Source organism: Meleagris gallopavo, chromosome 1, assembly GCF_905368555.1.
Source record: "Meleagris gallopavo chromosome 1, MGAL_WU_HG_1.1, whole genome shotgun sequence".
Taxonomy (NCBI): domain Eukaryota; kingdom Metazoa; phylum Chordata; class Aves; order Galliformes; family Phasianidae; genus Meleagris; species Meleagris gallopavo.
The window spans coordinates 14,629,515-14,645,685 of record NC_139404.1 but is presented as its reverse complement, the minus strand read 5'-3'; the positions used below and the strand labels follow the sequence as shown (position 1 = coordinate 14,645,685).

The 16,171-nt window shown below is 43.4% G+C and overlaps 1 protein-coding gene across 1 annotated transcript in view; it reads left to right on the top strand.

The window, feature by feature from the left end:
• The window catches only part of LAMB4 (laminin subunit beta 4), a 45,294-nt gene that overhangs the window by 7,659 nt on the left and 21,464 nt on the right, over positions 1-16,171 (top strand). Inside the window, exons 5-18 of the mRNA XM_085216864.1 lie at positions 921-1,109; positions 1,588-1,651; positions 2,177-2,391; positions 3,730-3,850; positions 5,041-5,229; positions 6,321-6,500; positions 7,125-7,234; positions 8,223-8,302; positions 9,309-9,459; positions 10,337-10,468; positions 11,191-11,376; positions 12,786-12,907; positions 13,360-13,480; positions 14,503-14,680. Of these exons, the coding sequence (XP_085072990.1) occupies positions 921-1,109; positions 1,588-1,651; positions 2,177-2,391; positions 3,730-3,850; positions 5,041-5,229; positions 6,321-6,500; positions 7,125-7,234; positions 8,223-8,302; positions 9,309-9,459; positions 10,337-10,468; positions 11,191-11,376; positions 12,786-12,907; positions 13,360-13,480; positions 14,503-14,680 (2,038 nt within the window). The remainder of the gene's footprint in view (positions 1-920; positions 1,110-1,587; positions 1,652-2,176; positions 2,392-3,729; positions 3,851-5,040; positions 5,230-6,320; positions 6,501-7,124; positions 7,235-8,222; positions 8,303-9,308; positions 9,460-10,336; positions 10,469-11,190; positions 11,377-12,785; positions 12,908-13,359; positions 13,481-14,502; positions 14,681-16,171) is intronic.

Sequence of the window (16,171 nt, the reverse complement as noted above, 5' to 3'; positions counted from 1 at the left end):
CTGGTTAGATAAACACCTGTCAAGTATGGTTAAGTTGTAGCTGATCCTGCCTTAGGGAAAGTAGTAGGCTGAGTAGCTTCTCATTCACGTGCCTTCCGGTCCTATTTTCTATAAATCTGATAATTAAATCTGAAAAATAAACTATGAAATTAAGTCCAAATACTTTAGACATTTCTAAGTGAGGTGGTTCTTTCAAGTTTAATTCTGTCTTCTTAAGCTTACCCATTGTGTCCACTTAGATGGCTACAATTTTTTTTAATTTTTTTTTAACAAAATTCCTGTATTGTTATAGTTTCCTTTCTTAAAAAATAATCTACTTATAAAATAATCTCCTGTGCAGCCTGATCTGGCAGGTGGCAATTCTGCCACAGCAAGGGGTTGGAACTAGATCAGGTCCCCTCCAAGCTAAGCCATTCTATGATGCTATGATTCTATATGGAAGATTGCCCTTCTCTTCTCCTGAGGTGGTTGAGATGAGGAATATGGTTTCTTCAGTCTCATGCAAATAGTACAGTGTGCCTGCAGGCACATCAAACATAGAAATATAGTTGGCAGCTGTTGGCATCCCCCAAACAGGACTGTCAACACAATTATCCCTGAGATGCCTAATCAGTGCCTCACAGAATCACAGAATCACAGAATCACAGAATGGCCGGGGTTGGAAGGGACCTCAAGGATCATCAAGCTCCAACCCCCCTACCATACGCAGGGTCACCAACCTCCACATTCAATACTAGACCAGGCTGCTCAGGGCCCCATCCAATCTGGCCTTGAACATTTCCATGGACGGGACATCCACAATCTCTCTGGGCAGCCTGTTCCAGCACCTCACCACTCTCTTTGTAAAGAGCTTCCCCCTGACATCCAACCTAAATCTCCCCTCCCTCATTAAGGAATTCTCGAAATAATGTTTCTTGCAGACATTTCGGCCCGCAGCAATGCTGGTTGAGCGCTCCGTCGACTTTGGTCAGACCTGGAAAGTGTTTAGGTATTTTGCACAGGACTGTGCAGCTTCTTTTCCCAACATCTCTTCTGGTCCATCAAAAGGTGTGGGAGACGTCATTTGTGATTCAAGATATTCAGACATTGAGCCCTCCACTGAAGGCGAGGTACTGCCAAGAGTCGGTGACTGAGATCATGGCTAGCTTTCTGGAGCTGAGAGTCTTGCTTTTATGTCCATCATATTTACTTACAGAGATCCTGAGTCATGAAGTGCTCTTGACTTTTCAGGCATAAGAGAGAAAATCACAGCATACTACCCTCAGTTTCATATCCAAATGAACTCATAAAACAACATGCATAAAGCCTTCTAGCGCTCTTTCCTGTTTTCCCAGTTCACATGAGAGCTCTTCCTCATAAGAGCTCTTGGTTCCCTATCAGCCTCTGCTACTGAAGGGCTTTTTGGCAGCCAAAGCCAGGCTGAAAGGGTGAGAGAACTTGCTGAACTGGGGCCAAGACTTTGGTTTTAATTTGATGGGATCAGTAAAGTGACACCAGTAACTAATGGATCTCAGGTCGTAGAATAGAATTTATATGCAAAAAGAATATCTTCCATGACTTACAGAGCTGTTTTAATCTGATTTGCAGGTTGTCTTAAAAGCTTTGGATCCTAGCTTTGAAATAGAAAACCCATATGTGCCATATATCCAAGGTAAGAACAATGCAAGTTTTCACCAGTGAGAGTGAAAGTGAGAATTTATGAGTGTTGCTTACTCTGCACACCAAGAGGAGCAAAAGCTCAACTGGTGTTAATAATGATGTTGAAAAATGCGTACCAAAGGATCATAGGAAGACATCTGTACTAATAAATTTTTAAAGGGCCAATCTTGTCCCATAGACCTACAGACAAATGGCACAAATGGCCCAGCTCTGTAAAGCCCATCCATGCAGCTAAACTATCTTTCCTTCCAGGACCAGATGGCCTAATCTTCCCTGCCACTTGGGTGTTGCTCATGAGCTCATGAGGCACTGGCTGGGGAACCATTGCTTAGCCAGATCAGGGCTGTACCAGGGAAGTTGTCTACTAGGAGCAAGTCACTTGTCCAGGCCCATATCAGACCATTTTAACAATTTCTTCACTATGAGGGATTTACTGAATGTTTTATGCAAGCTGTAAATTTGACCCTCTTCATTCTCAAGTCAGCTTGGGCTCCTCATTTCTTTTCTTTCTTTCCAGAGCTCATTACAATGACAAACCTAAGGATCAATTTTACCAAACTCCATACCCTCGGGGATGCTCTTCTTGGAAGAAGGCATGGTGATCCCCTTGAGAAGTACTACTATGCTGTCTACGAGATGGTTGTGCGGGGCAACTGCTTTTGCAATGGCCATGCCAGCCACTGTGATCCCATACAGAATCTGCGGGGTGATGTCTTTCATCAGCCTGGCATGGTGCGTCATTAATACTATTAAATCCTTGCCTGGTGTTTTGGTGGAAGGAAGGAATGGAGGGAAGGAGAGAGGAAGGGATGGAAAGATAGAAGAAGGGAGAGGAAGGAAGGTCTCTGATGACCTTTGGATTAACCATTTGCAACCCCAGTGTTTTGATACAACTTCTTCCTTCAGAACTCTGGGCCAGATTTCTCAGAAGCTGTGTCTTTGTTGGCATCAGTGTGGTATTTCACAAGCAACTGGGACGTGACATGTCGATAACAGCAGCAAAATACCAGAGCTGTAATGGTGCAAATATAATGCAGTAAGCAGCCTGTGCTGTGCGCAGACTTGACTGGCTGCTTGTTGGGTGAATTCCATGCTCCAGCTGGGCTCAGGGGCTCTGCAGCAGGGACAAAGACATTAGCACAAAGAATGGCCAATAATGCAAAGCTAACCCATGAAAAATTGATTATTAAAAAAATTCAGAGAGATTATTTCAAATTCTTTACTTGTGGGATAAAGAGATCGGATTTTTTTCTTTGGGAAATATATTTCTCAGAATTAACACATGTAGGAAGAGGGAGATAGAAATAAAAAATATTGAAGTCTCCACTGGTGTCACTAGAAGTACTTTTTTTCCTAAATGTTGCCCAGCAGCTTTAAAACTATTGGGTTAAAGTTTGTAGGCATTCTCCAAACTTTTCCTCAAATAAATGAGCATTTTGTCAGCTGAGGGAGCCAAAGAGCTTTGAATTTCCCCAATCTTGCTGGTGTACCTCAAGCAGATTACTATTGACTGTATTTGCAGATAAGATTTTATAATAGCATAAGCAACTCAGTAGGGGTTAGAGCTCTTCTTATGAATACAGATGTACTACCTGAAAGGATATAACTCGATTTAGGTGTCCTAATGAAGTCTAGTGGCTGTTTTGTAGCATTGAGACTTACAGTAGTAGTGGAAGAAAAAATAACTTTAAATCTTAATGGAGGCAACAGAGCCATCAGGAACAGATTACACCAGCAGACATACAGGAAACATTATTTTGATCCACATCTGTTTCAGTTGGGAGATGAAAGGATGCCTTTATGTTTTCCTTCCATAAAACTGAAAAGAATCCCCTCTCCTCTCCTCCTCTCCTCTCCTCTCCTCTCCTCTCCTCTCCTCTCCTTCCTCTCCTCTCCTCTCCTCTCCTCTCCTCTCCTCTCCTCTCCTCTCCTCTCCTCTCCTCTCCTCTCCTCTCCTCTCCTCCCTCCTCCTCCTCCTCTCCTCTCCTATCCTATCCTCTCCTCTCCTCTCCTCTCCTCTCCTCTCCTCTCCTCACCACCTTGCATCTCATCCGTCTCACCACCTTGCAGGTGCATGGGCGATGTCTCTGCCGCCACAACACTGAAGGCTTGTCCTGTGAAAGATGTAAAGATTTCTACAACGACGCTCCCTGGAGGCCAGCTGAAGGGGCACAAAACAATGCTTGCAAACGTAACTCGTTTTTTTTTTTATATGGCTCCAAAACTCAAACATATTTTTTTTTCCTTTGTGATTACTGGGGGGTGGGTGCAGCACAGTCTCAGCACAATGTACTGTCGGATGGTTTCTGGGATGGAACATTTTCCATGCCTCATCTAGAAAAAACAGATGGATTCATGTGTTCATCGGTGCTGTTGCCCTAGAAGGTGAACTTTCACATTCTTATTTTTAATAAAGAGAAAAGGAAAAGTAAAGGAAAAGCTGCTGATGCCAGAAGATCATTTATTGCTTAACTTAGGGTCTTTCTTGCAAATGAAACAAGCATTTAGACAAGGCTGAATTATTTATTTCCACAATTATGAATAATGTAGGACGTAAAAGAGATAATAGATGAAGATCTATATCGGGTACTTTCTTCAGTGGAGGAGTGTTCCCTACTCTGTAACAGGCAGACACACCTGTGTGGGTTTTTCTCAAAGTGTAGGTAGGGTCCAGTTCTGGTGCCTGTAGGGCATTTTATGGGGGGATGCTGCTGCTCCCTGTGGGGGGGGAAATGGCAGGCTGAGGACTTGTCTCCTTGAGGCATGATTGGAAGCACACACAGTTTCTCACAAGGTCTGGCAGCTGCTATGCCAGCCTGAAATGGTGCCACCTGTGTAGTGCCAGCCCTGCACAAGGTGCCTGGAGCCTGCTGCCATGGTCCTCCTGACTTGGTTTTTACTTTAAGACATGAATAGATACCCAAGACAAGGCTTTGAAATGACTCAGAACTGCCTCCTATGCAGACTGCTCACTTCTGAAGGTGAGAGATTTAGCATTCTTCACCTCTGGTCTTTCCCCCCTTCTCTCCAACATTTTTCCGCTGTCTTGTGTTTCAGATTCGGTTGTGTGCTGTTTTTTTTTTTTTAATTAGTCCCCAGTCTTAGCATCATTATATTCCTGCTTTGCTGTATATGTAAATCCAATAAATATTGTCCATGGCAGCAAAACCAGAATTTGCAATATGAGCACCGTTGTTTGCAGAATCTGTATGCTGCAATTTGCCCCTAGTGGTAAAGTGCAAGGACTGGAAGGCTGTAATCTTGCAGGAACGTTGAAATCAGATGCGTAACAAGTAAACCTGTTGTAAAGGTAGACACAGTGGTGGCAAGACATAGTAGGAACTGTGGTGTTAATTATCCCCTGTTTGTTTCTGGCTGCAGGCTGTAACTGCAATGGCCACTCTGGCAGGTGCCACTTCGACATGGCTGTGTACCAGGCCAGTGGTGGGGTCAGCGGTGGGGTCTGCGAGGACTGCCAGCACAACACCACAGGGCAACACTGTGATCAGTGCAAGCTCTTCTTTTACCAGGATCCACACAAAGCCATCTCGGACCCTCACGTATGCCTCCGTAAGATTCCCTATTTTAGCATCTATTTCCTCTGAGCCCTATTGCATCCTCATACTTGTATGTGGTTGTAGAAGTATTTCTGAACCTACAACTTCCAAACTACCTTACAAAATATTTGCACAACACTGTCCTTGAAATAGCATTGTACAGGGAGCCGCATATTCCAGCTCACTGCTAAACTGAGCTTTCAGTCCAGCAGGGATGTCATCACAGAATCACAGAATCAAAGAATGGCTTGGGTTGGAAGGGACCCCAAGAATCAACAAGTTCCAACCCCCCTGCCACAGGAAGGGCCAATCTCATTTTTTCTGAACAGCATCAGTAGAAAACAGACCAGCAGTAGTGCTGTTGCTTTTGTGATAGTCATGAATTACAGGAGTGAAATGGTGGGAGGAGGAATATCTTTTCTAGATATTTGTCATATACTTAAAAATAAGCTTTCAGGCATGCAAGCTTGTCTTTTGAAAAGTTAGTTCAGTATTATCACAGGATAGGAAAGATGCTTGGAGTATAATTTGTCATAATTGATTGGCATGGAAAGTTCTTAAGGATCCAAGGGGAGATTATCCAGGGAAGTGATGTGGTAGATGTTAGCAGTGCGGTGAGAAACAGCCTGAATAGAAAGTGAGATATATCATGAAGGCAGTGGTCCCTGCTGATCCCATCCTTTCTAGCAAATTACTCAGCCATGGCCAGTTCAAGCCATCCCTGGGGAGGGAGGTCCTTGGTGGTACCCCTCTGTATACTGCAGCTTTCACAAAAGCATCCCCAGAAGCACAGAGCCTTGGTTCTTCCCTCCAAGTGGGAGATCAGGGAGTGGATGAGCAACACTCATTTCTGCCTAAGGAGAAGGGTAAATTTCTACTAAAGTGAAGACTGAAACTCTCCTCCAGAGAAAAAGTTGATCTTGAAAACCCTCTCGAAATATTTCTTAATAGTGACTGTACTTTAAATGTGCAGCCGCCAGCACAGCAGGTATGGATGGACATCTCTAGTCTTCACAACAACGCTGAACTTTAACAGCTGCAGTTGTACAATTTCATGCCTATATCTAAATATGCTTTTCTATGTCTCTTTGTCCCTGCCTGTAGCCTGCAGCTGTGACCCAGAGGGCACACTGCACCATGGTGCATGTGAGAGCCGCACAGACCCTGTGCTGGGAACGGTGGCAGGCCGGTGCCCGTGCAAGGAGAACACGGAGGGTGTCCGCTGTGACAAGTGCAAGGCCAACCACTTCGGGCTGAGAGGCAGCGACCCACAGGGCTGCCAGCGTATGTAAACTGCCACTTTTGTTCTTCACAAAGCATTTTTAAGAGGTGGGAGTAGTTAAATGCACAGATGCACACAGTAACTCACGGATACTCTCTGTGTTACAAAATACCCAATTGGCTGCTATGATCTCATGTCAAGGGCATGTTCTTGGTCTTCAGAAGACACTTTTGACTCTTCCCGGGAAGCCACAGTCAGAACTGTTTTTACAAATTCATTTAGAAGGTGTTCATTGGGAGGTAAATGTATTGCTTTTGAGGAAATAGGAGATGGAAATATCACCCCAGTCTGCACATTCCGCTCACGTTTTTGTTTTCACACTCAAAACATCACTGATGTAAGATGCATGTGGGCCAGAAACAAACCTTCTGAGATCTGAAAGCATCTGAGTCTGACTGAGGTGCCTGTTACACATTTTGCCTCCTCTGCCTGGTAATTAAATTCCTTAGAAAGTATTTTGGGGCTCTTCTTGCTGCTAAACACTTTGTAGATTAAGGGAGCTGCTGCCTGGCTCTGATAGCTTCCAGCCAGCCATTCCTCAGAGCGAGGCTTGCTGACAGACATATCCCACCCCTGTTACTGTCACCAGGGCCAACTGAGGCAACCACACATTTTTCTCCCCACAGCCTGCAACTGTGATGCTGCCGGTACTTTGCCTTTCTCCGTCTGTGACCCTGCCACTGGGGAGTGCCTCTGCCAGCGGTTCACCACGGGCCGGCGCTGTGAGAAATGTGTTGTATGTGTCTGGACAGTTTTGTTGTTCCTTTGTGCTGGCTCTCTGCATCTGTTTTAGAAGTCTCCTCTCCCATCTTCTGCCTTCCTGTGGGCTCTGGAATGGCATTTCATCAAAGGAGAAAATGGCATCAGTTCTGTGTACGGGAGGTTACTTCTTGTGTGATGAGGCTATTTAGGGAATATGAGGACCATCTGCTTTTTACCAAGGAAGTGTCTCCACCCTGGCATGGGACAGCTCCAGGGTTTGTCTCTTTGAGTCTGGGCTTCCATTGCGCTCTCTTTGTGTTCATGGGCTAGGATTGTGCTCACCAATGAGGAATGCAGTGAAGAGCTGAAAACGGCCTTTGTTCACAGTCTGAAGATGTCCTTAGATTAAGTCACAATCTCTCCTTAGCAGTCTCTGGATGATGAAGAAATATGAATGGAAAAAGCATCCTCTGTGCCTTAGGCTGTGAAATACTGCCACCCTGTCCTGGTTATCTGTGGATTTAGCTGCTCTCAGAATACTTGCAGTCAGTATTCTCACAAAAAACAGGAGCTCATAGTTTTTTTCCTTTCATCATGAAGGGAACAATCATTGCTAAAAAGGTAAACAATTAGATTTAGTCAAAATACAAATTAATTTTACAGCTATACTCTTCCATTTTGCATGGACACGTTCACGGACACATTCAATCCTTTTTTACTGCTTGTGAAAGTTAGTGCAATCTATTTGCACCAGAAGCAGCACTCACAGAAAAGGAAATGCAATGTTATCTTTGCTATTTCCAGAGCAACTCATTTGCACAGATGGATAAATACCTGGTTCTTCTACAGTGTCTGAGCACCCATGCATTTTGGTATGAGCAGCAATCTCACACGGCCAACACAGGCTGGCATCCCAGGAGTGGACTACAGCATCAATCATAGAATAGAATCATAGAATCACTCAGGTTGGAAAAGACCTTACTTGCTATTAAGAAAAATCTTTCACTTTCTTTTTACCCCAGGAGGGATACTGGGGTCTTGGCAAGAGCGTGTATGGCTGTTCTCCATGTGACTGTGACATTGGTGGATCCCAGGATAACTTGTAAGTTAATGTTCTTCTTCAAGTTTTGTCTCATTTTTAATATTCACAAACTCTAGCATTAGATTTTCTAGCTAGGTTAATAGAGTCTCAATACTCAGTGGGAAAATAGACTGTAGATGTAGTTTCATCATGCACAAAGGGTATAAAGTCATGTTGGGATCTTGGAGATCTAGCTGTGATTTTAAGGGGGATTTATCTTCTATCTTCAAAGCCAGTTTTAGATCAGCTGGAGTCAAGATTAGTTTAATACAAAATACAAGCTGCATAGTTTGAGAGAACCAGTGGCCCTAATATCAGTAGAAGTTAGAAGGTACAAGTGACATTTTTAACTTAGCCTTCTTTCCATACTTCAAAAGCTAGAAATATCTTTTTTTTTAATTTTTTTTTTCTTAAGCATTGACTCATATTCAAAACATATTAATCAAGAGACCAGTTTTGTTTCATATGGGCTTCCCCGGGACTCTGTTGGGCCGAAGTCTTACCTGTTAGATACATCCAGTGCTGCAGAACAAATCCTCAGCTTCCTTGGCTTGTATTGGTCAGCAAGAAGTCAAGGCTAGTCATCATCTGATGTGTGAAACAAGAGCATAAATATATGAAAATACCATATCACTCAAATCAAAGATGCTAATGACATCATGTCCTGTATATGGGATAGATGCTTAAGAATGGATATGGTAATAGATATTAAAATGGGTACAAGAAACAGAGACAGAAACAGATGGCAACAAATGGTCAGAAAAGAAAAGGATCTGTGCTTCTGGTGGAACGGATGGAAAAAGGCATGACATGTCACATCTCCTAAGTGATGAAACAGAACTAAATAAATGCAGCATTGGACAGAGGAAACAGAGAGAGAGAGAATGATGGAAAGAAGTTTAATAGTGGAGATAGTCCCACAGTGGAAGAAACAAAGGTGAAACAAGGGTGGAGCTGAGCTGCTCTCATGCTGAGAGAATCCAGAAATGCTACACTCACGTCCTCCCCATACCAACTCCTGCCCTAGGTGCTCACCAGAGGACGGTCAGTGCAAGTGCCTTCCCAACATCGTGGGCCGCCAGTGCAATAAGCCAGCCCCAGGCTACTTCTTTTTGCCCCTGGATTATTATATTTATGAAGCTGAGCATGCAACGCCCCTTTCTGGTTCTGCACCCTTGGTATGTAGTTGGCTGTTAAGGCATCATATGGAAAATAGATCCATATGATGGTTGATACAAAGCTAGTTCCTTGATCATCCTCGATTCTTCTTTGCCTCCTATGTCTTCCATAACTGTGGCTATTACTACATGCTGTGGTGACCTACAAAGCTATCCTTGCTGATCCTTAGCTGTGGGCTGGTCTAGCATAAATTAGTGAAATTAATTTAACTATTTAAATTAAAGCGTTAGAGTTGCCAACAGCTCAAGGAGAAACTATCACAAACTTTGATTCTTCTGGAAAGTTCTAACAAAGGAAAAACTAAATTGTTCTCTGCTCCATTTGATTCATTCCTGCTGCCTTACATAAAGAAACTGATTGTAGCCTGATTTCCTTAAGAATTTGGCATTTATCCATAATGTTTTTAGAACATTTATTTATTCCTCAAAATTGGGGTAGATTTTCCCCCATGCACAGGACACGTCTCATCTTGCTGGAATGTGTCCCTTCCGCTGCCTACATTTTACTAAAATTTCTTCTCCAATGTTTTGTCCAGAAGCTATGGAGAAGTAATAATTAAAAAAAAAAAAAAAAAAAAGTTTATTTGCAGGTCACATCCACAAATATTTAGCTATAATCACAGACAGTATGCATCCTACTGTCCAATAATTAAATGGAAAACAGATGTCTGGGACACAGTTGATGAGAAGAATTGTAACCTAATAGTAAGAGAGTGAAGGAAAAGGGTTTCCAGCAGTTGCTGGGCCATGTTATAGGGTTTCATGCAGCAGAGAATAGAGCTTGTTTTAAGAATAGGGATTTCCTGTTAGCTGCTTACCAGCCCTTCAAAATTGCTGAGACAATGCTGCATCCTTTCTCATTACTTCTACTTCATAGGTCAAACCAACCACTCTCCCAAGGTGTGACATCTACTTCCAGAAGCAAGGATATGAGTTCATGATTGAAAATGGAAAGATTGTGTTAAACAGGAGCAAAAAACGAAGTGTAAGAAAAGCTGCACTTGGGCAGGTAAATTAGTGCTTTGTTACTTATAAAGATTATACCAAATGCTAACTTCAATCTTGCAACTGAGGGAAAGGATATGTCTGTGCATGTGGACTTGACAGTCCTATACATTGCAACCCAGACACAAGTGATATCAATTCTTTTAGCAGACAGTTGAGCTGGATATAATTCACACATATAGGCTTGTTTTGCTATGTCCAGTGCTACTGTAGGCTCTCATTGAGTCAATTGTTTAGAAAGAAAGATCCCCAAGGAAGCTAAAATCCTTTTTTTTTGTTTGGTTTGCTTGCAAGACATCTACAACATTTTAAGCACACCTAAATGTGTACCTACTATCTTTAAATACTTTTTTTGTTGCAAGTCAGCTTAGTCGTCGTACATACTGATATTTATTTATTCAGCTTTTAATGGAAAGTCTAGCCATGTACAAAATTAAGTTCAATCTGTTAAAGGTTTGCAATGTGAATGCCTAGAAGTATCAAATATACAGAGATGGATGTATTAACCTAATCCTTCTTCTTCTTGTGGCTTTCCTCTGTCTGTGAAGCTAAATTTCCCACATTTGGGAGAGTTCTTAGCATGCAGATCAAGAGTGTGTCCAGAAACGAGGTTGACTGCTGTCTGAGATAAGTAATTAAGACAGCAAAAATAGTTCCTTTCTTTTTTCCAAATTTGCCTGTTTGTAACTTGACTGTGACACTGACAATGTCCACATGTCTTTGCAGGGCGCAGATGAGCAAGGACAGGACCCGGCCCTGGAGGTGGTTTTCAGGCAGCCCAGCGCTGGCCGAACTGTCACCTGGACAGGCCCTGGCTTTGCCCGTGTCCCCAGTGGAGCTGGGCTGAGATTTGCCATCGACAACATTCCCCTGGCTATGGACTTCACTATCACAATCCGTTATGAGCCAGAGGTATTGTGATGGCTTGCATGTCTTGTGATGTTGTAGACAATTGCATGGTCTATTTTGCCAGTTGTAGGAGGTGGCAAGTCCTTCTACTCTTTAAAACTCTTTTCATTTAAAATGAAAATTGTTTGGTTTTTAATTTTTATCAACAGATAAACATGCAATCTACTGATTCCTTTAACCCTCTCTTCATATTTAGAAAAACACAAGTGTTTTCTTAGTATTAGCCAAGGTGTCATTGTCTGGAGCTCCCCATTTGTTACCTCTGCTTGGACTGGACTTCTCTTCACATATCAGACACCAGCAAAATGCATCTGCTTCAGATGGGAATCTTGTATTTTTAGCTGAGATTTTTCTGGGGAGAACAATGGAAACACAGGCAGGAGAGGAGTGTGCTGATCTGTGTATACACAACAGATGTTTATCCAGACCCTTTGCAGTCATCCACCTTCCCAGTTGCTCCAGCTGGGCTCTAAAATGTGTGAAAACCTTAGAATATTAGCCAAAATCTTATTTTGGGCCTGGACAAGATTTCTCAGTGATGAAGACATGTCTAGGGAGATCCATTAATCCAAATCTGGTTAAATCCAAGTCAGCATCTGTGTGTTCAAAGATACATGTAAGTGTTTTTTTCCTACAAGTATTTATGCATGCTTTCTTCCTTCTCTTCCCGGCTCCCTGGGACAATCCCCTCTCTCCAGATACTCCTTCTGTCTACTGCATTCTGTTCTTTCCTGTCATTCTGAGGCAAACAAAACTCCCATTAACTAAAAGCGCAAGAATAATTTTGCAGTGGGCTGGTTTGATGTTGTTTTTCCCTTCTCAGGACTGGATGGAACAGCTGAATTTTAAAGACTTGCATTGCAAAGTCATTTATGTTTGTTGTTCCTTATTAGATGTGAGAGCAGGCATACGGTGAGGGATATCTCTGGGACAATGCTGTGCTGAGAAAGGAAGCAGCTCAATGGCTTTAACAGAGCCGTTTCCATCTGCACCAGCTGAAGTCTCATTTCCATTACTGCTGTTCAAATACAGTGCATTTTTCTCAAATAACATTATTTTTAATAGTAAAAGAGAAAGGGAAAATTTGTTTTGTCACTGCTATGTGCAATCATCAGCTGGCTTTCAGAAACCATAACAAGGAGAAAGTGAGTTTTTCAGGTACAGTCATAGAATCATAGAATCATAAAGGTTGGAAAAGACCTCTAAGGTCATGTAGTCCAACCATCAGCCCATCCCTACCATACCCACTAACCACGTCCCTCAGTGCTGCATTCACCCTTTTCTTCGCCTCCAGGACGGTGACTCCACCACCTCCCTGGGCAGCCTGTGCCACTGCCTCACCACTCTTGCTGAGAAGTAATGCTTCCTAATAAAATTATGAAATGATCATAACTTGTGTCTTTTCTTCATAGACCTTAGAAGACTGGTTAGCAAGTGTTGCTGTCCAGCCCACTGGTGTTTCATCAAGTCAACACTGCAAAGCCAACGGCTTTTCACAGAAACCTCACGTGTTTGCCCTCCCAGCTACAAAGAGGTCTGTCTATTTCTGTCTCTCTCTGTAGATTTTCTGTGCAAATCTGTCACTGAAGCATTGCAGTGCAATAAATCTGTGGGAAAGTGAAGTTATTGCAAACACATGTGTGGCGTTTCCTGCCGCCGCCACACAGTAACACCCTGCATCCTGGAGGAGTGCAGGAAGAAGCAGATGACCCCATCCCAGCCTGGCAATATTTAGCCAAGCCAGGAGAGCAACCTAAGGCTCTGCTGGGACTGATTTATTTAGTGGAGGTTCAGCTAAAGCTATTTCAGTATAGGAAGGGAATACTGACCTAAAGACACCGTCCTAGCCTATTTTCAAAACCAGTTTTTCAGTTTGCACCTATGTAAATAGTAGAGAGTAGGTGGGAGGGCAGGGAGAGCTCTCAGCACCTCACAGATTGCCTTGTCTTACTCTGGCTGTGATAGTGCTGTCTCTCTGCTAACCAGGATTGCCCTGCTGCAGACCCCAGTCTGCCTGGAGCCAGGAACCCAGTACTCTGTGGATGTGTACTTTTCTCAGCCCTCTGCCTCTGACCCAAAGGCTAAACCATTCATCTTGATTGACTCTGTGAGTAATGCTGTCTCAACTCCCAAGAGGTTGCATTTATACTTCTTAATTTATAATTTATACTTTGAAATGTTTTTTGTTTGGTTGCTTTTTGTTTGCGTGTTTGTTTTGTTAAACAGACTTACTCAAGCATTTCAAAGTCATTTATAATGTGTTTTATCAGAAATTCAGGGAAGTGTGCTTCTCTTTGCCTCCACTGGTATTGGCTTCCTATGTTTATATATGGAGAGATAGAATTACATAATTTAACATTTTTATGGAGCAATACTGTAGCAGCTCATCAAGTCAGAAGTGTTTGCGTGTGTTGATAGGCAGTGTATGTATGTACCTGTGTTGGTTGCTCATTCATTACGAGGACAATCCACATATGCCAACAAGATGCTGTGGTTAGGGACACATTCTTCAGTTCTTCATTCACCTAGAGGTTTTGAAAATCCTCATAATACATCTGAATCCAATTAGAAAAGCATGGATATATTTAGAGATGGGCGCTGACATTGGAAAAGTAAAGTTAGTTCTGTATTTTCCTGGGAATTGTGTACAGACATTTTTCAAGTTTCCAACAAGGCAGAAAGTGGGTGTTGGTTTTGGGTCCTTCTCTTGAGAAAAGTATTTAAATATTCATTCCTCTAATTATTTCCATAAAAACTGGACCTGGCAAAGGCTGGCCATACTTGGACATAGAGTCTGCAGCTGATTTTTTTTCCCTATTACAGTAGTACAAGTAAAATTTTTGGCCGGACGCTGCTTTTAGAGTTGTAAACATGGCACCTCTTAGCAGCAACAACATTTCTGACCTTGTATCCGAGGCCTTACTATAACCTGCCTTCTTTGTACACAATCTCTTTTATTTGAAGAACTTGGGAAATGTCTAGACCTTCAGAATAAATGTGAATTTAGATTTAGAAATGCGGTGCTGCAGGCTTTGTCCTTGCCATGCACAGCACCGTCAGAGGATGTGGGAAATTCTGGTTTTCAGCATATCTAAGCAAAAATATTTTCCTTTCCTCTTAACACCAAAGCTTGGACTTATTCCCAGAATCAACTCCATGGAGAACTTATGCAGCAAAAAGGATTTAGATGACTACCAGAAATATCACTGTGTCGAAATTGCATCAGAAGTTGGACCTCATGTGCTGCCCGAGGCGTGTGCCCGGCTAATAGCCAGCATGTCAGCACGCCTTCACCATGGTGCTGTTGGTAAGGCCTGCGTGCAGGCAGCTGCCTGGGCACTGCTTTTTTCCCTTCAGTTTGTTGGACATTTGGATGAGGGCTCTGAGGTGGTGTACATCAATGAAGCCCATACGGGCATGCAGGATATCCAACCCTAAGCATGCCACAAACATCTTCATGTGGCTTGGCTATTGAAAAGCCAAGGCTCTTGAAGCCCATCTCATGATGGAGAAATCACAGAATCATAGAATCATAGAATGGCTTGGGTTGGAAGGAACCTCAAGGATCATCAAGCTCCAACTCCCCTGCCATATGCAGGGCCACCAACCTCCACATTTAATACTAGACCAGGCTGCCCAAGGCCCCATCCAGTCTGGCCTTGAACACCTCCAGGGACGGGGCATCCACAACCTCTCTGGGCAGCCTGTTCTAGCACCTCACCACTCTCTCTGTGAAGAACTTCCCCCTGATATCCAAACTAAATCTTCCCTCCTTCAACTTAAAACCATTTCCCCTTGTCCTGCTGTTATCTACCCTTTCAAAGAGTTGACTTATCTCCTGTTCATAGGCTTCCTTTAGGTACTGAAAGGTTGCAATTAAGTCACCTCACAGCCTTCTCCAGGCTGAACAAGCCCAGCTCCCTCAGCCTGCCTTCATAGGGGAGGTGCTTAAGCCCTCTGATCATCCTTGTGGCCCTCCTCTGGACCCCCTCCAACAGCTCCCTGTCTTTCTTTTTTTGGGAGCCCCAGACCTGGATGCAGTACTCCAGATGGAGCCTCACAAGGGCAGAGTAGAGAGGGACAATCACCTCCAGGGCCACTCCTCTTCTGATGGAGCCCTGGATACCATTGGTCTTCCAAGCTCAAGAGCACACAAGCGATGCTTGTATGTTTTCTGAAGAGTGTTGCAACCAGCTTCACCAAATGGCCAAAGCAAAAAGTTTGGTAGAAAATGACAGAGGATTTTAAGCACTCTCCCCAGATGCAGCAGGCCAGCTGGATGCTTGGTAGGACTCCAGTCACAGCAGCATACAGGCTGATTTGCTGCAAGATGTTCAGCAAGAAAACCTCAGCGGTATCTCAGAGTGAGGGCAGTAGCAGGTGGGGTTTGAAGCTTTGGGCAATGTCCATAACCACTTAAGTTTGGGCTGCACTAACTCCCCTGTAAATCTGCTCCCCACAGTGATGGGATTCTCACTTTGGCTTTCTAGCACTGGCATCTGAGCGTCCTGGACAAACATTCCCTGTGGGTTAGCAGAGCAGCTTCATTCAGTAAGATAGTCTGAAGTGTCCAGAAAGCAGCAAATAGGGGTTGGCTAATTCACAAAATTGTTTGAGTTGGAAGAGACTTTTAAAAGTCATGTAGTCCAACTCCCCTGCAACAGGGACACCTACAGCCAGACCAAGTGCTCAAAGCCCTGTCTAGTCTGACCTTGAACATCTCCAAGGACAGGACTTTCTCCACGTCTCAGAGCAACCAGTGCCAGTGCCTCAGTATCCTTATTGTAAAAAACTTCAT